Below are 21,943 nucleotides of genomic sequence, written 5' to 3'. Positions count from 1 at the left end.
AAGGAAAATAGAAAAAACCCACAATCCTAGTTCTGCCCTATTTTAGATAAGTTCTTTAACTTTTACAAGTCCCAGTGTCTTCATGTATAAAATAAGTATAATAATAATCTCTACCTCCTTGAGTCAGTATGAAGAATAAATGAGAGGGCGTCAAGAACCTGTTTGGCACGGTGGCCAAGAATTGGAATGTGGCCATTTCTTTCAGAAGCAAAGAGTATACGAAAGATCTTTCTACATTATTGTGTTGGTTCTTCCACTGGACTGGGTGAGGAAGGGTGAAAGGGCTGAAATGCTGTTGCCTTGTCAGATGAGACCAGGCTACGTTTCATGAAGAGCACCAAGATGACAGCAGGACACAACCAAGGGTTTGGTCCACACTTGGTCTTATTTACCACGTCTGAGTGTTCAGATTCAAGGTCATCATGTCTTCAGAGCACCAACCTCACCCCTCAGGCCCACCTCCCTCCTAAAGCTCTGCATTAACCATCTGCCTAGGGTTGTAGCCCATGAAGCTTCTCCCCACCCTGGCCCAAAGCAGAAAGGCAGTCCCACGAGAGCATCCCACCCACTGGGCAACCACTTACCCACATCGGCCCCGCTGAGTGCCTTCCCCAGCGGCCAGGGCCTCAAGTCCATTCTCTTCCCATTAACAGTGAGTGACTGTACACAGCCTTGAAAGCCTCGGTTTGTCCCTGTCGCTCTCACCAACCAGTAGGCACGGGGAGCCCCACCAAGATAGAGAGGCGTCTGGAAGGTAATTTTACTGTACTGGCCCTTTAAGAAAGATGGAAACAGTAACTCACTACACAAAGTCAAAAGCTAAAACACAACAGCTTTTCATGAGGGACATGGTTAAGATGCAATTTATAGCACTAATGTTTTCTTCCATCTGTATTTAAGTCACTGTCCTCCTGGAAAATTAAACCCACGGCTACCACAGAAAACTCAAGAGAGCTTCTCAGAGGGCTGTCTTTCGAGAAGGGATGATTTTGGAACCTAGAAGGGAAGGGAAGGTGGGTTAGAGCCAGGAGCAACCCAACAGGCAGTGTACCACGATGGGCATCCCCAAAACAACTTTCTCTTTCCAGTCCTGACACCAATTTACTGTGTATCTTGGATGGGTCATGGGGCTATTCTGTGTCTCAAAAGGTGATAATACTAATTTTGTGTATACGTGGGCTAACGTTTACCCTTTTACTGGCCTAGTCACCTTTATACTATATCCTGCAAGAGGCATTTGTGAGGGAGAGGGAAATTGCCAAGACTGAGTTGCAAAATATTTTGAAATTTGCTCATGGATACAATTTTTTTCAAGTGTTATGACAGCTAAGTAGGGACATTTCCAATCTTAGACTAAACCACAATCTGGATTGTAGATTTTGAGGTTACAAAATACAGAGCTGAACATTAGGTGGGACAGAATTAAGGTGCTCTTGGTTATTTGTTATTTTTATTGCAGAAATATCTCATTTGCTTGGATTAAAGGGTAGAGAAGGAGGTTGGGAAAAGGTATGCTGCGAGAAGTTATAAAATGTCTAGAATGTAAGCCACTGAAATGTAATCTTTACCCTCAGTAAGTAAAACATCTAATCATTGCTTTTCTAATGAATAGATAAGAATCATTTGTAAATAGTATATTAAATATGAGCTAGGCAGCTTTAAAGTATTTACAGTGGATTTTAAGGATTAATTCTTTGCCAGCCACTGGCATATATAGCTTTTGTGAGATGAATTGAGTGCCCTGTTGGCTTATTTCACCAAGATCCTCAGGATTTACTTCTTCTGGATCCCTTTCTCACCCTTCTGGCCCTATTCCCTGATCCAGGACCACAGCAGGAGCCCGACAGCTAAATCCTTTTCTCCTTGTTTGGAACATTAAGTGCATCAGAGGCGTGGGTAGCTCCTCTGAAGCTCCCTTCACAACATCCCAGGCAATAGTCTTTGAGCCTAGCCTTTACAACCCTCTAATGAGGGTTGTCTTTGGGCCTCTGGAGGCTGCTTTGCCTGCCCATGCAGAGAACTGGTGGTATCCTGGAGTCTGCAGTCCCCTGGCACAGCTCTTAACAAGTTTTAATGGGTGCTTAAGTGTGAAAGTCCAATTCCCTTGCTTTGGGTTGGCATCACTCCGTGGTACTACTTACATGCCAGAGCTCCCCTGTGGGATCAGGCTAAAGCCAGATCCTGATGAACTTTGCCTGAGATCTCACTCTTACTGACTTCTGCCCTTCCCCCGTTCATCTTAACCCCCTCTCTTACAGGTTTCCTATGGGATCCCTTTTTTTTTTTTTTTTTTGCGGTACACGGGCCTCTCACTGCTGTGGCCTCTCCCGTTGCGGAGCACAGGCTCCGGACGTGCAGGCTCAGCGGCCGTGGCTCACGGGCGCAGCCACTCCGCGGCATGCGGGATCTTCCCGGACTGGGGCACGAACCCGTGTCCCCTGCATCGGCAGGCAGACTCTCAACCACTGCGCCACCAGGGAAGCCTTGGGATCCCTTTTTTCGTGCATCATTTGCATAAGACTCCTCATCTCAGGTCTGTTTTGGGGGAACCCTGACTTAAGACAGAGTCACTATCTCTTGAGACAGTTTTCTCAAACATTCCACATCTGAGGTCCTGCTTATACAACTTGCTTAGCAAGTCTTGGTCGTAGAGAGGCAGATGTTGCCCTGAGTATCCACAAAATTATATGCTTTTTGTAATTAACGCTTACATGCATTAAAATCATATACTCGGAAGGCAATCCTCTTCGAGGATTAGAGTCCCTGTTAGAGTACTGCGAACTACACACATAGGCACCAGAATAGAATAGGATTATCACCTCCATTTTCCTAGATGCTATGCCTCTATTAATGCAGCCTATAATTTCTTTAGCTTGTTGTTATCACATGGCCCTATTTATTAACCTTTATTGAATTTCCTTGTTTTAAACCATAAGACATTTACACATGTGTTACTTCTGTTACAGCTTCTCCACCGGTATTCATGTTAGTATTTTGGACCCAAGTTCAAAGTGTCTTTATTCCTGTCAAATTTAATTTTAACCATAGTAGGCCTATTGTTCTGGCGTTTATGTGATTCTGCAGTGCATTTATCCCATCTTTCCCTTCCTTAGAAATATATGCATATCTGCATAAATGATCCTCCTGGATTCACATTCACTCTATTTGGATTCTTGTTCTTTTGGAACCACTGGGATTCAAATGAATGAGATTTATTTTTTCTATTCTTTTTTTTTTTTTTATCAGCAAGTCATGACCCTTAATATAACATGTCTTGTCAGCAAAGAATAGTGAAGAGCCCAGGCAAGGAGAAAGCTATACACATATACACAAAGGCTTTTTTGCTACTTTTTTCCTCAGAGAATACAGATACCTGCCCGATTAGAATTACAGGCTCGGTTCCTTGGCAGGTTGCTAATCCCAACTGTTTATTCTAAACACAGTCCTAAAATTGCTCAGAGCATGACAAGTATGTGAATACCTAGGTGATTTGCTGAGTAGTCCAACAGTTACGCTGCTTTACCACTTCCTATAATCATGGCCCCAAAAAGGTGGATGAATGGATTACTCCTGAATATTGAACCAAGTGAACCTTTCGGGACGATTTTCTATAGCCACAGGATTGCAACACCTCTGCCTTAAAAGCAAGCTTTGTGTTTGGCAGTAATAATGGCTTCAATTCTTCCAATATGGGCCTTCCTCCACCCCCTGGCATTGATGTCCTTGTAGAAAGAGAACACGTCCCCGGGCACAGGGCCTACTGCATGTCCCTGTGCACCCAGGGCCATGATGCTGGCAGTCACCCTTCTCCTCGGTACATGTGGGATGGACACGTGCCCTGAAAGCCCACCTAGGGTGGAAAGCCGGCAGGGGCACATCAGAGCCAGGTTGCATGGGTTTGCCATGAAAAGCAGCCCATCTGCCAGGGCTGTCAGCTCTCTGCAGTGGGACCCTGCCGGGGTGCTTGTGGTGCGTGCTGGGCAGGGGGGCAGGGAGTGAGGCTCGCACTCACCTGGGACTGGCCTGTCACCGGGGTGCCGTTGTTCAGCTGCAGCAGCCCGTTCAGCCCATCTCTGTAGAGCGTAACCGTGTGCCAGCTCCCTAGCTTGATTTTGGTTTCACTTACGATGATGGCAAGCCCAGTTCCACAGTTAAACCTGTGGGGGAAGAAAAGAAAAGGAAAATTCTTAGATCAACCAGTTCATTATGTTTTCAGACTCCATGGACATCACTTCCAGGGGAATGGCTTCTTTGAGAGCCAGTCTGTTCAGAGTTAGGTTTACAAATATCAAGAGCTGTTTAAATCTACACATGGAAGAACTAGACGCCTCCTTCCCTGGGACCTCCTCAGCCTGGTTGTCTTTAATCCGCCCATAGAACCTTTCAGTGTGGAGTCTCCTTTAACCCAACTTTGTCTGCAGCTTAGAGAATCCTGGGCAACTAAGATCTTCCCTCTCCTTCTCAGCAATGACCAGATGCTGAACATGGACTCAAGGTGCAGAGAAGTAGAGCCTGAATCATTCTGCTTCCGGGGATTTCTCTAGGGACTTCCCACAACTCCGAAATGAGAGGCTCAGTGATGTTAATAAAATGTAAAAGAAAAAAAGAAAAAGAAACCAAGTCTTCACACTCATTTTGACAAGCTGGCCAGCAATGCCATCTGTGTTCAGCTGGGCCTGAGTGCAGGGATGGTTTCCATGGGAATGTCCAGCTCAGAGGGGATGTGGGTCTAGAAAGAGCATTCTCAGACAGTTGCATTATTCTTGCTTTTTTTCCCAACCTCCGTATGGCCTGGGGTGCCCTCTGGTCACTATGCCTGACATGTAGGATTTTGACCTTTTCCAGGCAACCTCCAAGCAGCCACCATGCCATGTCCCCCATGAGTTCTGAGACTGCCGGTGGGGAAGGAAGTATGGCGGGTGTTGTCAGGATGTGCACTAATTGCAGCCCACTTCTCATGGCCTCCCTTTGTCTCCTGATCATCAGTGGAGTGGAATGGGGTGGAGAGGCGTCGCAAAACAGTCTCACATAGCGGGGGGGATCTCAGAATCACGCAGTAGGAGTTGCAGACATGGAGAGCTGCTACCAGCAAATAACCAGCGGGGCTAGAGGGAGTCAATCAGATCCTCCAAGGGTTAGATCCGCATAAGGTTAGGGCCACTGCCCCAGATCCTGCTGGCTGACCTCAATCTCCCATCCATCAATGCATTTAGCAAAGGATGCGGGGATGGGGGTGGGGGCATTTTCTACCCCACGTGAGATGCTTGACAGTCTCATCCTTCTTAACCGAAAGTAACTTTTGTGCTAAAATAGTGAAAAGACAGTCGTGGTTGGTGCTTACTGAGTGCTTTTGCTACGGGTCAGGCGCTGCTCTAAGTACTCTCATGTTTTCATGCATTTAATGCCCACAGTAGTCCTGGGAGGAAACATGGGCTCGGAGAGGTTAAGTCATTTGCTGACGGTCAGGCCGCAGGAGAACAGTGTCATCAGGATCTTAATCAGTGAGCCATGGAGAAGCACCCAGCTGATCCCCATTGGTTGTCCTCTAATAGGTGCCGTGTGCACCTCCATGAGGGTGGTTAAAACACTCACACGTCCACAGAACTCTGCATGCAGAAAACCACACATAAACCAAAGGTGGCTTCCAAGGTGCGTTGGGACACAAATGATCAGGGCAGAGGAGGTAAGTCAAATAGTCCACCACAGCCCTGAGGAAAGACGAGGATGGGGTCTGAGCCTCTGGAAACGCTTAGGAGGCTATGGGCTCCTCTCTGGGCTCTGCGCTGTCAGCTGTATCTACCGCAGGGGACAAGGTGGAAGTCCCAGCCTTCTGCCCATCGCATCCACCGAAGCTCCAGGAGAGAAGGGACTCAATCACTTTGGCTCACTGCCACATTCCCAGGCGCCGCAGCAGTGCCTGGTACAATGTGGTGGCTCAAGAAACATTTGCTGTTGAATGAGTAAATGATTACAAGGCTCCAAACTCAAATTTGAGGGGCAACCCTGCAATCCTGATACCCCAGTATTTAGTAAACTGGTCCATGCTCATCTTATACACACTGTTCCTTTATTTACAGGGATCCATTGTGTATAGATTTTGTTCACACTATAAAAAGGAAAACATAACGTAGGGTAGTATTAAAAATCTGAGGGGTTTTTGGCAGGAGTTACCTGAACTGGAGTGAGCGCTGGACGACAGCCAGGGACATGAAATCCCCCCTCCCGTGTTCATTCTCCCCGCAGTACAGCAGCAAGCCATCCTCCGCCTCTGCCTGTTATTATAGGAACGAAAGCCACACGAACAATGAGCGCCTCTTCTTCCACAAAGGGCCACCTGGAAACACTCATGAATACGAAACTTGAGCATCTCCACTGTGTTCCTATTTACAAGCATGTGGACTCCAATTACTTCCCAGGTACCTAGTCCCAGTTCACTTTCAATAAACAGAGGGCAGCGATATAAACAGTGTATGAGGAATTCTGCAGTGCCGTGAGAGGAAGGTGGCCCCATATCTGACCCACTCTTTACTTGGCTTCATGGATCCACCAGCAGAGGCTCTGGGAAACCATGTGCACAAAGACCGCAGTCGCACAGGGACTGCTCTCATGCTCATCAAATTCTATGCTCACCAAAGAGCATTTTAGTTTTTCCTTTTTTTAAAAAATTTCCCATGCAAATTTGCTTCTTTCCTTCCATTAGGAGAACATGACAATACAAACAGCCCATGGACTAGTTTAGTTTTCACCCATGTTGTCTGTCCTAGACTGGGACAGATCGTCTTTTGGACCCTCAACACTTTGACCGTGACCTGAAGGGGACTTGTTTCCATATCTGCAAACCTTTTCCTGTCATCTGAGATACCCAAAAGAATCACTTTAAGCTGAAGGCGATGAATCCTGATCCACAGCTGATTCAGATCAGAGAGCATCTATTGGGCCCTCACTGTGTGCCAGGGTTGCATATAGTCATTTTTCTATCTGTTCAGTTACAGTCATAATAATGAACATTGTTTGGGCTTCCTTTAAAAGGAATTTTGGGCTGGAGAATGCATTTATACCTTCTGAAATCCTGGTCTGAGAAGTGTCACTATTATGAGTGTTGACCGAAAAAAAAATGCACAACCAGAAGTTGAGAATTATGTTTTATTTGGTGGACTTGCTGAGGACTTTATCCTGGGGAACAGTCCCTTAGAGCTATTGGGCTTAAGTCCTCAGCAAATTTGCTGAATAAAACATAATTCTCAACTTTTAGGTTATGCATTTTTTTTTCAGTCAACACGAGCAACATGTGTGGGACCCAAATATTCTTCCTGGGAACCTTCAGGCCAACCATTTCCATAGTTCAGTAACATACAGAAACCCACCCTCCCTTTGCTGCCGCCCTTGAGTGTGTAAGTGTGCCCATCGTTCTCGCTAACCTGTGAATGGGTTTACCCCCTGCTTCCTCTCCCCTCTCCTCCTCCCTTTGAGGTAGTACACTGCTGTGTTACTGTGTCCAGTAAGCACTCATCAAAGGATTAACCCTTCTTACCCTAAATTCAAGAGTAATTTGAAATGCCTGATAAGAGTTCTTCAAAGGTTCAAAGGTTACATAGGAGTGGCCAAAGAACTGAGGATACTGTATAACAATATCTGAAAAGAGAAAAAGACAAAATCAAAGCATGCTGTTTCCTCACTTCAAATGCAAAAAATCAGTACACACCATTGCCTGGACGTCATTAAGTAAAAACCCCTGACAGTCTGTTAAACCTAGCTTACCGTCTTCTTCACTCTACTGTCTACCCCCAGGATTCTCATTCCTGGGGACTTTGAGCTTCTGAAATTCTTAGGGAGAAACTGGATCTTTGGAGCTGGTTACTTGCCACCCTAAAGAGAAATCTTTAAGTGGCTTTAAGGCCACTGACACCTGCTCTCTAGCTGTACATCTGTGTGATATAAGTTGGCTCAGGAGAGGTGCGATCAAAGTAAACCCACCCCCAAGATGCCATCAGGATGACTTATTAATTGCTCCAAAAGGACTACATGTTTGGCACATATAAGAATAGGGCTGCTATCTACCTAGAAGCAATGGAAGTTGCCTCACATTTGCCCTGTGTAGCTAACTAGCTGATTTAGTGACTAAAACATGGGAGAAGGGGCTTATCTTAGAAAAAGGACTTGAAGGAACCATGTGTGGATGCAAAACTGCCCTCTGGCTCCCAGTAGGGCCAACCCATGACCATGTTCCCCATCCCACCACCCAAGGGCCTACCTTCTGAGCAGCTCTCACCACCTTTGCCCAGGTTGCAGTGGCATCGAGAGCCCCCCCAGGTGTAGTCATTGACACAAAAGCTGTCAGCAGAGCAGAGAATTTCATCACAAGACATGTCAAAAAGCCTTGGCATCATAGCCGCACCATTCTTCCCTTTCCTCTCCACTGGAGTGGGCTGAGAAGCCACCTCAGTCATGGGGAGAGATGCTGGGGTAGCAGGGACAAGCCTAGAAACGGTCATCGGGTTCGATCTGGGCGCCATCTTGGATTCCACCCAAAATTTCTTATTCCCTTCTTTGATAGCAGGAAGCGGTTTAACCTGAAGACAGAGAAGGAAAAGAAGTTCAGGATTAACACAGAGCACAGTAATTAGACTGCCTTATTTATAGCTGACGCCTAACACTTGAAAATATAGTCACTTTTGATACTTACCAAAACCTTGGGATGTACAGAGGACAAATAGTACTGACTCCAGTTTATGGATAAAGAACTTGAGGCTCAAGGATTTTAAGTACCTTCTCCTGTATTACTCAGAAAATCACCGCTAAAGCTGATATTATGTGATTTATTATTATTACAATATCACGAAGATGCATTTAACTTGTCAAGGAATTGTTCATTTCCTTATAAAAACTGAGTTTATAAAATTTCACTTGGTGGGAATCTAAATACGTTTTTGCCAGATTGTGAAGTCAGCAGGCAGGAACTGACTACAGAGCATCAGCGTGGTTGATACCTAGTTACTATTAATTTATGATCACCTGGTGCCTAATAGTCAGAGGAAATAAATGTGTTAAAAGCAAATGAGCCAAGTTAAGTAAGTTTTAAGTAAAACGTTAGTGGTCCATTGACTAAATCACCTTGTTCAGCAAGGAAACAAAAACACCCAGGTTTTCAAGCAGTACTTTTCTTTACCTCCTCAAAGGAAATATCCAAATCTAAGTCGTCTTCATATGTGTCATCATCCTCGCTGACTTCTGTGTCGGTTATATAATGGGGTCCATAGCGCCCACTTCCTGATTCCTCGGGGCCTTCACAGAGAAAAGCAGCACACCGCAGTCAACACATACCTTCGCTCCCTTTTTTACGCTAACGCAGCCACATACAGAGCTGTGCTGAATGGATGGAGATGTATCGGAAACACACAAGGAATTCAACACGAAAGAGGAAGCAGCACTGAGCAAAAAGTATGAAAAACATTTCATCTCCTAAGTAATCAAGGAAATGCCTGCTAAAACCAGAAAGAGCCGCCATTTTATACTGACAAGACTGGCAAGTACAAAAGTTGGGCAATAAAGAACATTACCAAGGATGGGACCAATGGAGACTCATACTCTGATGTTAGGTGCGTAAACTGGTACATCCCCTTTGCAAAACACTTAGAAATATTTAATGAAGTAGAATATGTTCATAGCTTTTGATGCAGCAATATCACCCCAACTTACAAAATCTGGTGAAACTTTTCCACACGTGCAAAGAGACATGTGCATAACACAGTCATAGCATCAGAATTTGTAATTGTTAAAAAACCCAACTTTGCTATTTTTATAATATCAAGTAATATCCCAAAAATCTATCAACAGATAATGGATAAATGAATTATAGTATATCTATGGAATGGGATACTATGTAACACAGGAAATGAATAAATGGATGTTTAATCAATCAAGATGGTTTAATCTCACAAGATTTCATGAAAAAAATGCAAGTTGCATAGGAACATATCCAGTTTGATGCCGTTTATATAAAAGTCAACAGCAAGAAAAACTGTATATTATTTAAGGATATATATATATATATAGTTGTCCCTCTTCCCTTGGCATCTGAGGGGTGGTTTTGGTGCAGGACCCCCTCAGATACCAAAATCTCCGGATGCTCAAGCTCCTTATATAAAATGGCAGAGCACAGTCGGTCCTCGGTATCTGCGGATTCTGCATCCACGGATTCAACCAACCACGGATCAATATGGACGGCCGACTATGTTCAAACTCTTGAGAAAAGTAAGGCAAGGACCAAAAATACATGGGAAAGGTTAGAAGAGGGATATGAATGAGGTGTGACACACAGGGGCCTTTGATAGTACTCTATAATATTCTATTTCTTAAGATAGATGCTGGGTACCCATGAGTGTTCATATTATTTTTATATATTATATAAAAACACAAAGTAATATCACATATATATATATATAAGTGTATATATATATACATATATTTATACTTTTGACATATGAGATATTTCATTAAAAGTTCTTCAAGGGGCTTCCCTGGTGGCGCAGTGGTTGAGAGTCCGCCTGCTGATTCAAGGGACACGGGTTCGTGCCCCGGTCCGGGAAGATCCCACATGCCGCAGAGCGGCTGGGCCCGTGAGCCATGGCCACTGAGCCTGAGCGTCCGGAGCCTGTGCTCCGCAACAGGACAGGCCACAGCAGTGAGGGGCCCGCGTACCACACACACACAAAAAAAAGTTCTTCAAAATAAGAAAGAGACATTATACTAGAACAAACATTCCCACACCCAGAAAAAAAAGGGTCCCTGGGTGGCATCTTGGAGGTCAACCATTTCCAAACATCTTAGCAGGACAACAGGATCTTTCAGAACCGTAAGGTGGGCTGAGAAAAACTGATAGGGGACGATACAGGGTATTGTTCTTTGGGGGATGGTCAGATTAACATTTTTATTAAGTTGTCATCCACGAAGTCTACTGATCCACAGTAGTCCTGACTTAGGCTAGACACAGGAAGCTCTACCTCCAGGATCTGAGAGCCTTTCAAAGTGCTGCTCCATAGCGCCCCCATTTCCTCCTGGTGGCTTTGGATAGGCACAGGTACCAGCTGCCTTCTCTAATCCAGTCACACCAGGCACCAGGCTTTATGGCTGTAACAACTCTGGCAACAGGAACTGACTTTTGTAGGTCATTGATGCCCATTAGTTATTGAATGATTAGTTAAAAAAAGAAAAAAATGACATTAAAAACATAAATTGAACTTAAAGACAATTCTGCTTTCAGAATAAGCTAAGCCAAACACCTTTCTCACAAAAGCAAACTCACCGTCTTCTAAGCAAAGAGCAAGCAGATTGAACACGAAACTAAAGGAAATGTCAGAAAGGGAGTGTGGGATGCCTGCTCAGTGGGCACGCTGCTGACCGGATATCTCCTCCTGCACCAGGAAGAGGGAGACGTGGTCGGCAGGTGATCCAAAGACATCGGAGAAGGTCCTGTTCTCAGGTATCAGGCACATCTTGGTGGAGGTGTTCTCACCACCTCCATACCAATTCCCCAGTTTTATTTAAAATAGCCCCCATGTCAGCTGAAAATTCAAGCCAGTTGATGTCAGATTTATTATACCTGGATGCAAATTCTCTTACGCCACCTGCATCCAGCCAGCACAGCTGTGTGCCAGATGTCTTCACACAAAAAGCCAGAGGCCCTTGAAAACAGCTTCCCCTCTCTTGTCTCTCTGTATCTTTCTACCTCTCTCCCTGCCTCTCTCTCTTTCTCTGGGCCTCTTTCTTCTCCCCTTCCTCACTCTCCATTTCTATCTCTGTCTCTCTCATATTTTCAGAATGGATGAATTTCACTAGAACCAATTCATTTGCTAATAAAAGAATTATGTAGCACATGCATGGAGAGACCTGGGTTTTCTCTTCCGTAGGTGGGCCTCCGTACCTCCAGGGTGTTCACCCTTGCCCTCTGCACATTCTAGCCATTCTTGTACTATTCTCATCATCTCAAGATTCTCTGCATTTCATCTTATAATACTCTATCTGGAAAAAAAAATCTTCAAAGTCCCCAACTGCCAACAAGACAGATGTCCAGGCTCCTTGGTCGAGAATCCCAATGATCACAACTCCTCTTTCTCCTCCCTTCTCCTATCACCATTATTTACTGAAAGCTACTGCCTCTCTCCTACTGATAGGTACTGTTGTTTGCTTCATATCATACATTTCTAAACTTTACAATAATCCTGAAAGGTAAGTGTGGTGAATTTCATTTGGTAGATAAGAAACTGAAGTCAGGGCAGTTAAGTGGTTTGACCAAGATGAAACCCTTTCTAACTGGCCGAGCCTAACTCAAAACCAAGTTTGCTGCTTTCCCAGTGCCTGTAGGAGAAGAAATCACTGTGGAGAGAGGAAGAGCCTGGGATTGAGAAAATTAACATTTATTGCTCATTTTTACTGTGCCAAGAGCTTTTCATAGATTGTTTCTATTAATTCTCACAAAATCCTGTGAAATTGGTATTATTCCTCCCATTTTACCATGTGAAGGTATAAACTGAAAAAGATTAAATAACTTGCTCAGAGGGACACAGACAATATACAGCAGCACTAGATTTACCCTTGGTCTCTTTTTTGATTACATCATGCCACTTATAATTGGACTCCAAATCATGGTTTTGACTCTTTTTTTCCCCCCTCTTCCAAAGTCTTAATGGCCAAACTGGTTTACCAGTTGACTTGTGAACACATCTTGTGTTTTCTTACCCCAAGACTTTGGTTAACGCTCTTGTCCACATCACCTTCCTTTTCCCTCTTGTGTGTCCTTATATAGATAGTCTACCCACCCTTCCAGCTGCATGCATTCTGTGGAGACAGAGCTGAATGTGTATCATCCAAAGACCAAAATCAAGTGATATTTTAAAAAGAGAACAACAGGGCTTCCCTGGTGGCACAGTGGTTGAGAGTCCGCCTGCGGATGCAGGGGACGCGGGTTCGTGCCCTGGTCCGGGAAGATCCCACATGCCGTGGAGTGGCTGGGCCCGTGGGCCATGGCCGCTGAGCCTGTGCGTCCGGAGCCTGTGCTCCGCAACGGGAGAGGCCACGGCAGTGAGAGGCCCGCGTACTGCAAAAAAGAAAAAAAAAGAGAGAGAGAAAACAGACTCTTCTGGGGAAAAAATGGTGACTCCAGAAAAGATGGAGCAAGCCAAGGCCTGTAGGACATTCTTCCAACTCCTGGATGGTGCCATCCACCCACGAATATATGTCCCTAACCATGAGCTCAGAATAAGCTTCCACAGTATGTTAAACTCAATGGATATTCAAGATATTCAGAGGTTTTTACATCCTCTGGACTCCTGGCCTCGGAATGCTGCCCTTGTGTTTCTCAACTCAGTTGTGAACCCCCTGAGGGCAGGAACCATATTTTAGACTTCTTGATATGCCTCCCCATCGTCCATTTAAGTAATACTTCACATACCCACCAAAAGCCAAGGCTTCCATCAGGCACGGGAGATATTACCACAGTGCTGCACTATGGAGGGACTTTGTCCTGTCCTGGCCCAGCTGGTCAGGCCTGTTTAAGTGGTGGAATACTGGGGACAAATCCTTGTATGGTGAGACTTTGCCCCCAAATCCAAAGACATTCTCCCCAAACTGCCACCATTCCTGTCTCTTTCCCCAACTCAGAGCTAGAAGTTTAGAGTTGGAAGAGGACTTAGACACCATCCGGTCCAAAAGTCTCATTTCATAAATGTGGAAACTCAGGCCACAGAAGAGAAGTGACTTGAAACCAAGGTCATGCATCTCATTAGTGGAAAATTCAGGACCAGAACCAAACCATATGACCCTTAGTTCAATATGCAAAATAACATACACATGTTTTGACACCGAGTATCTAATATACTTTAGCCAGAAGGATATAGAGGAACCAGGGGTTGGAGTGTGGGTAACTGAGTTCTTGCCCTGCCCTTTAACCCACCCTAGGAAGTCTACCTTGAAGGAAACTCTTAGAGGAAAGGACCACAAATGCATTGCTGCAGCTATGAAATGGTACCGTGATGAGAATGGAAATGACTCCAGCTTCTCTGCTCATTTTGACAAGTAAAATAAGGCATATATTGTTCAATGAATAAGGTTCTTTGGTCCTTATAATCATTGCTTCTGTTTGACGCTGCATATAACCTATCTCTTTGAAGCCAAAGGTTACTGCTCAGTTTGGGGGAACAAAGCGTGTGAGATAAGGGTAGGATGACAATGTGGAATTAGAAGGACTTAGAGTCAAAGACATCTTGACTTTTGAGGAAAGGCCTTGGAGATCAGCTAGCACAAGTCCATTTTACAGAGGAGTAAACTGAGGCTCAGAGAGCCCATGTGACTAGCCCACAGAGACAGTTCAGTGGCAGAGCTGGTCTAGAATTCTGGACCCCTGGTGCTCCACTCCAATACCCTTTGCAGCATCTCTTCCTGTTTCTCATAATTATCCAGGCTAATTGTCATTTCCCATTTCTAACAGGAAGGAAATGAGCAGAGAGAGGACCAGACACAGTATGGTGTGAAGACATCTGGAATGACGTTCCCCACTCTTGTTTCCTGATGACCACACCACCTCAGATCTCAAATCCATGGCTTCCCTAAAGATTTTACCAATGCTGTTTCTAAGTGAGCACAGAACGTACAGTCCAAGCCACTGATAAGAATTCTCCCAGCAGCCTGGGGTTATTGTAATTAAAGTGCATAACTCATCTCTCTCTACTTGACACTTTGTTAATTAGGAAAAGAGAACATTAAAAAGGAGTCATTTATTTAGAACCAGAATAGTCAAACCATTAACTGAATACAAAACAAGTTCAAGGGTTATTCCACTACAAGGAAAACTAATATAGAAAAGACAAATTTCTATTACTATACTACAGGACGACTTTTGTTTAAAAAAAAAAAACCTGTATGCTTGGTTTTATTGAGTCATCACCAGTTTTCTATAAACAGTTTCTCTGATGTATCGTGGTATAGTTGGAAATATCCCTAGTCATGGAAACCAAAAACTGGGAGAGAGATGGACACAAATGACTGTGTGACCTTGAACGAGTCATTTAATCTCACCGGTTCTCGTGTTTTCTAACAGAACAAGGAACTGGACTGGATTTGATGACTTGCTGGCACTAACATTCTGCGACCCTAAAGTTTACACTTTTAATTCAGACACATTGCAAGCATCTGTTACTCCAAGCGAAGTTTGAAAAAGAAACAGCTAGGGAATTTCACTTATGTGGATGAAAAAAGGAGTTAGTTCAGCATGGAAGTTACACGCCTTGGGGATTGTAACCTTGTGTTCAATAGTATAAACCTCCCAGAAGATGTGAGTTATCATTTATCAGAATTCATCTTCATTCATAAGGACCAGGTTGTATTTGGGTCTCTTTTCTTAACAGCTCTTAGCAATGTTGAGAGAGGAGCACTTATTCTTCACTCCTGAAGCTGCAATCATGAGAAGAGCTTCCTGAAATACTGTTGAATGCTCGTCCAACCTTTTCGCCTCCCTACAGAGGTAGAGACAGAAACTTAGATGCTGAGTAGAAGCATTTGGTCCATATTTCTGAACTGAGTGAAGCGAATCTATCAAAGGACCTGGGGGAGGGAGGAGGAATTTGGGGCAAATTTGGTCTCTCTCACCTTCCTTCTCTACCTCGACAAGTGGGAAGCAGTGACCTGGGCAGGTGTGATCTCTCTGCAAACCCAAACTTTCCCTCAAGTGGGTTCCATAGCCTGGAGTGGGCAAAAGGGAGTTTGCAAAAGGGAGCTTGTGCCTGAGAGTAAACTATGTTCTCTGATCTGGCCTTTATCATAAACAAGGACAAGCGTTTGAGTCTTTATCGCCTGAGTTTGTTGTCTTATTTCTCAGTTGGTTCAGAAAATGGACAAAGAGAAGAAGTGTTATTAGCTGGGCATCCTCAAAACCCCAACATCAGCCTCAGCGACAGGGACTCAGAGGCTCTGCAAGAATGCTGAATGGTTTCCTTTGCTCCTCCCTTTCCCACAAATAATCTGCCTGGTTCTTTTCTTTCCACCTGAGCGAAACTAACTCATCCCGGGGTACGTTTCTGTGGTGGTAGGGGTGGGATGGTTGGGGAGAATGGCTCTAGAGAACCAGCTATAGGCAGGTATGTTTGCTCTTTTCCATTCATCATGCTTCATGAAACCCTTACTTGACAACAGCCCAAGAATGTCACCCCAGACACCAAATGACTTCTAGAGCCCTCACCTCAAAACTTCCCTGACTCCTTTACCTTTATGATCTTTATGCCTGCACACACACAGGAGGCATCAACTGCACAACCCCTGTGGAGTGTTGTCTTTTGAAGAACACAAACCAGTCAGCCAAGCACAACCCGCTGTAGCCTTCTCCCTTGGAGTCTCCCTTTCTAAGATAACGGAGCTGTGGAAAGCTAAGCAGATGGCCAGAAACCAAGGTGTGAGGTACCTGCGTCTCTACTTCCTGCTGATGGAGGAGATACACAGGCAAAGCATAACGCAAGAGGTGGCTGTGAACACAGCAGGACAACCTACGGCCATGTTTTCATCATGGTGTGCTGAAAATTTCAGGTGTGGACTCTTTGTAACTTCAGAGAATAATGAATACTAATTTGTTGACAACATTCTGTGGGGATGCTCAGGACTTGAGGTGGAGTGGGCAGTGTACAAGTTAGATAGGCAAGTAAAATATTTCTAAACAGCTGAAAGAGTGGCTGGCAGGGTTATGTATACAGCGGGCCCTCGGTACGTATTACTTAGATAAGAGAGTGAGTGAATGTTCTCTATAAAAGTAAAATCTTACAAGGTGCTCTACACATGACAAATGCAAAAAAAAAAAAAAATGTTTGTTGAAAGACCCTAGCTTTAATCTGGTCATTGGCAATGCTCTAAGTGTGTAATCAGTCATTTTCACTGGGAGTTTAGTAGTAATTCTCAAGCAACTATTAACAACAGAAAACTACTGTCCATAGTGTCAGGAAGATAACAGGGCTTGAAAAGTGAGAGTTTACTCTCTCTCCACCCCACCCCTCTCTTTCTCTTTCTGCAAGATAATTTGACAGTATATACCAAGTGTTTGAGTTACTTGATTTTCTGATTCTACTACTAGGAATTTGTCCTAAGAAAACAGATGTATAAAAACATCCATTATCATTTAAACATTACTTTAAGAAATTTAATGGCATGTTCTATGTTCATGGGATGAGTTTATGTTTGGAAATATGGAGGTCATTGGCTCTCTTTACATGAGTGGTGGGGTTGGATGCAGATTGGAGTGAATTGAAGAGTTAGTAGGAGGTTGGAAAAAAAGTAGTAACAGTTAATGTAGACAACGCAATAACTCTAGCCTGAAGGAAAGCAGAGAAATGAGACGGTAGATGGAAGGGTTGTGGGATCCAGAAAATCTTTTCTGTGAGTGTGGTAAACATGGTTGCATGCTGACGGGAATGATCTAGAAAAGCAGAGAGTGAAGGATGGATCAAGTAGGAGAGATTGGGGGGCAGCAAACAAAAAACAGATGTATTTGGTGTGATCTGCAATTGGCTTAGTATTGTACAAGACAGGGCGTGGTTCAGATCTTGCACTTGGGAATCAGGAGGTAGAATAGAGATTGAGATGAGAAAGAGAGATGAGACGCAGCTCGCCAGTGGCTCACAATCCAGTGAGGAAGAAGACACATGTACCTACAACCGCAGGGCAAGATGACTGATGCTATTGTGAGAGTGAGCTCCAGTGTCTCTGTGGGTTTTCTGTGCTCCTTAAAGTGGCTTCAGAGTGGAGCACCAACTGTAGTTCAGTTCTCTTGTAGGTATTCTGACTGGCAAATGGTTTAAACCAAAGACACTTACACCCTATCATCCCTCTTCTCTCCTCTGAGAAAAGGTGCTAGGAGAAAATAATTACCATCATGAAATTCTGTGTTTGATTAAATGATTGTTCAGCAGTGAGAGTGAAACAAAAACATGATTGCAAAGCCTGAGAGAGTTTGTCCCTAACAGACCTTCAAGGATTTACTGAGAAGTAACTTCAGGAAGAAGGAAAGAGTAAGACGCAAAGGGTAGTGGGCAGAGAAACTATATGCATAAATCTAAACAAGTGTTACTATAAAAATAAATAAATAAAAAGCCTAAACTTGTACCTATTAAACAAAGTGGAACAAAAATGCTGAAAAGTAACATGTAAGACAAGAGGGAATTGATTTGGATAAAAGCTGCTAAGGTCCTTTTATTGTTTGTGAAGAGGGTAATAGATTTTTATTAACTTTAGACCATAAAAGTTTGAAAGTTAACAATTTATGGGTAGTAAATGAAAGAATATATAATTTCATCCCAATGGAGAGGAAAGGGGACTAAGAAAATACAGTCAATTCTATAGAAGACAGGAAAGGAGCAAAGATAAAGATCCCCTCTCCAAGAAAATGGAAAAAGCAGAGTAAATAGTACAAAATAAGATGGTAGAAATTTAAAAAAATGTCAACAATTATAATAACTATTAACGTAATAAACTTGCCATTTAAAAGACAGTGCTTGTCAGATTGGAATTTTAAAAGTTAAGCATTAGGTTGTTTCCCAAAAGTACTTAAAACATAAGACACAGAGAGATCAAATGTTTAAAAAAAAAAAAAGAGTAATAGATGTTTCAAGCAATACCTAAAAGAAAGCTAGTGGATCTACATTATTATTGGACAACATAGACTTTAAGGGGAAAATGAAGTATTATTAATGATAACAATTGTTACTAAGTAATGAGTAAAGGAACCATCAGGAATACAAAACGTGTAGGTATCTAATATTACAACCTCATATATATATCAATAAAAAAATTGAGAGAGGTGCAGGGAGATACAATGGAAAATTTTAACATATCTCTCTCAGTAATTGTTAGATCAAGCTGATAATATAGAAGATTTGAACAATGATATTAAAAAGCTTGATCAAAAGGACATATATAAAACCCTAGACACCAAAGTAAGAGCATGCATATTCTTTTCAAAAGTACATGGGAAAAGTGCATGAAAAGAAAATTGTAACTACAGAAAAAGAAAAGAAAATTCCTCAGATTCCAAAAATTTAAAACAGACTTCTAAATGTAAGAGCCTTGGGAATAAATCTAACAAAAGCTATGAAGGACTTTTATGAAAAAATGTGAAAAGTCTATTAAAAGTCTTTGAAAAATATCCAAATGAACAGATGAGATATAGCCATGAAGTGGATGATTCTATATCACAGAGATACTAATTCCTCCAAAATTATTTATAAATTTAATATAATTCTAATTTTAAAATTCAACATAAGTCTGATTTTTAAAATCCCTTCAGGGTTTTTCACCGTATTGGAAAACTGATTCTAAAACTTATATTGAAGAGCAAAGGGTCAAGAGCAGACAATTTTGAAGAACAAAGTGCAGTAGAATTACCTACCAGATATCATGACTTTATAAAGTTGTAGAAACTAAGACAGTGTGGTATCCTATTTTATTTTATTTTATTTATTTATTTGGCCGCACTGTGTGGCATGCAGGATCATAGTTCCCTGACCAGGGATGGAACCCATGTACCCTGCAGTGGAAGCATGGAGTCTTAACCACTGGACCTCCAGGCAAGTCAGTGTGGTACTGATAAAGAAATAGACTATAGAACTCAGGAACAGATTCACAGATGTATGGAGATCTGATACATCAGAAAGATGCTGTTGCAGATCAACAGGAGAAAAGATGAATAATTCAATAATTGGTGCTGGGGCAAGTGGTTGTCTGTATGGGAAAAAATATTAAATTAGCCTCCTACTTCTCCATACCTAAAACTAAATCCTAGATACATTAAGATTCTAAATATGAAAAGCAGAATTTTCAAAATTATAGAATAAAACAGAAGATTTTGCTTAATGAACTTGGGGAAAGGAAGTAGTTTTTAAAAAAACACACAGAAACCATAAATTATAAAGAAAATTGAGATATTTAACTACATAAAAAATACTTCTATTCAATACTTGATATCATAAGTGAAGTGAAGGATAAGTCACAGACTAGAAGAAGATATTTGCAACACATTATTGGCTAAGGATTAGAATTTAACTCTACATATATTAATGCTTATTAATATTTATTTATATGTAAATGTACACTATGTATATAATTAAGTACATGTTTATTCCAATAAAAATAGGCAAAACATATAAAAGTCATAAGATGATTAATAGTTATAAAATTATGTTTAACTTCACTAACAATAGAGAAGTGCAAATCAAAGCAATAATGACATATTTTATATCCATCAGACTGACCATGTGTAAAAGTCTGACTAATACCAAGTGTCAGCAAGGACATACAGCAAGAAGAGTTTTGAACACACTTCCAGGGGGAGTGAAGATAGCTACAATCACTTTGAGGAACAAATTTCTCAAAGGCAATGGAGCTGAAGATATGCATGCACTACAACCTAGCAATTCCATTTGTAAGCACATACTCAAGGAAACACATATGAGATTGTTCATTGCAACATTGTAATGGCCAAAAACTGGAACAATTTAAAGGTCCAACATCAAAATAATTGATGGATAAACTATGGTATATTTATACACCAGTGTCACTATACAGCAGTGACACTGCATGAAGTAGAACTTTACAATTTAATTTGCAAAAACACAATGCAGTGGAAAAAAAATCAGTCACAAAAGGATACTTGCCATGTCATTGCATTTATAAGAAATGTAAAAACAATCAAAACAATACCACATTGTTTGTAAATAAATATATATACATGTTACATATAATGATTAAAATGTAGGGAAATCATAAACTCTAAATACAAATACCTCTCAGAAAGAAGGGAGAAGAACGGTGTGGGGAGGGGTACACAGGGGCTGCCCCAATATCTGTAATTTTTGTTTGTTTGGCAACACTGAAGAAAATATGGCAACTGTTAAGATTCGGCAAGAAAGCTTTGCCGGTGCCCCGAGTTGTGGCACTCGGGATCTTCATTGCGGCACGAGGGATCATTAGTTGCAGCATGTGGAATCTTTAGTTGCGGCATGCATGTGGGATCTAGTTCCCTGAGCAGGGATCGAACCTGCATTGGGAGCATGGAGTCTTAGCCAGTGGACCACCAGGGAAGTCATGGATCCAAAGGATTCCTGATATTTTTCACTCTGCTTGAAACTGTCCATAATAAAAAGAAAGCAATGGAACAAAGCCTGAATTTTATTAGGAGATTGAAAATCCACACCTAAGATAATAAGGAACAAAACTGATACTGGAGAAACTTGAACCAGTGATTTTCAGATGAACCTGAGGAATTACCCCAGAATGCTGAGAAAAATGTCAAAGAGATTAAAAAATATATGAGAGAAAATAATAGATATGGATGTGGATATAGAGCACAAGGTCCAAACTGAGGGATTATGGGTGTTTCTTTGGTATTTACCAGAATAATGGGAACAGACATGAGAATCAAAAACATAAAAATATAACTTGTCTGAGCTGGAAAAAAAGCAAGAGAATATATTTTGAAAGGGCTAATATTTCCACTGAAATAAGAGCTACACCTAGACATAAACTGGCAAAATTTCGACAGGATAAAGAAAAACTTCAGGAGTCAAGATGGTGATTTCTGTGTAGACAAGCAGTTGGGCCAGTAAAGAAATACTTGATGCTGAAATACATAGTACAGGAGGTGATTTATCCAGATTGTTTCTGGTTTAGTAAAGACAAATTAGGAAGGCAAAGGAAGTTCTACTATCTTCAGAGAGAGTGTGTCTGAACTAAAAAGAATTAAGATACTTTTGATAACCACTAGTTTGTTCTCTATATCTGTAAGTCTATTTCTTTTTTGTTATATTCACTAGTTTGTTTTATTTTTTAGATTCCACATATAAATGATATCATACAGTATTTGTCTTTCTCTAGTAGGGAGAGGAAAGGGGAGAGGAGCAAGACAGAGGTAGGGGGT

General features: G+C 42.3%; 1 protein-coding gene across 1 annotated transcript in view; it reads right to left on the bottom strand.

The window, feature by feature from the left end:
- EGFLAM (EGF like, fibronectin type III and laminin G domains) overlaps window positions 1–21,943 on the bottom strand; it is a 170,472-nt gene that overhangs the window by 40,555 nt on the left and 107,974 nt on the right. Inside the window, exons 8-13 of the mRNA XM_065874357.1 lie at window positions 9,167–9,282; window positions 8,252–8,570; window positions 7,532–7,632; window positions 6,172–6,272; window positions 4,013–4,157; window positions 585–774 (exon numbers count right to left, since the gene is read on the bottom strand). Of these exons, the coding sequence (XP_065730429.1) occupies window positions 585–774; window positions 4,013–4,157; window positions 6,172–6,272; window positions 7,532–7,632; window positions 8,252–8,570; window positions 9,167–9,282 (972 nt within the window). The remainder of the gene's footprint in view (window positions 1–584; window positions 775–4,012; window positions 4,158–6,171; window positions 6,273–7,531; window positions 7,633–8,251; window positions 8,571–9,166; window positions 9,283–21,943) is intronic.

The sequence above is a fragment of the Phocoena phocoena genome, chromosome 3 (assembly GCF_963924675.1).
Source record: "Phocoena phocoena chromosome 3, mPhoPho1.1, whole genome shotgun sequence".
NCBI classification, from domain to species: Eukaryota; Metazoa; Chordata; class Mammalia; order Artiodactyla; family Phocoenidae; genus Phocoena; species Phocoena phocoena.
Note: the sequence above shows the minus strand (reverse complement) of the source record. Positions and strands in the feature narration are given on the sequence as shown.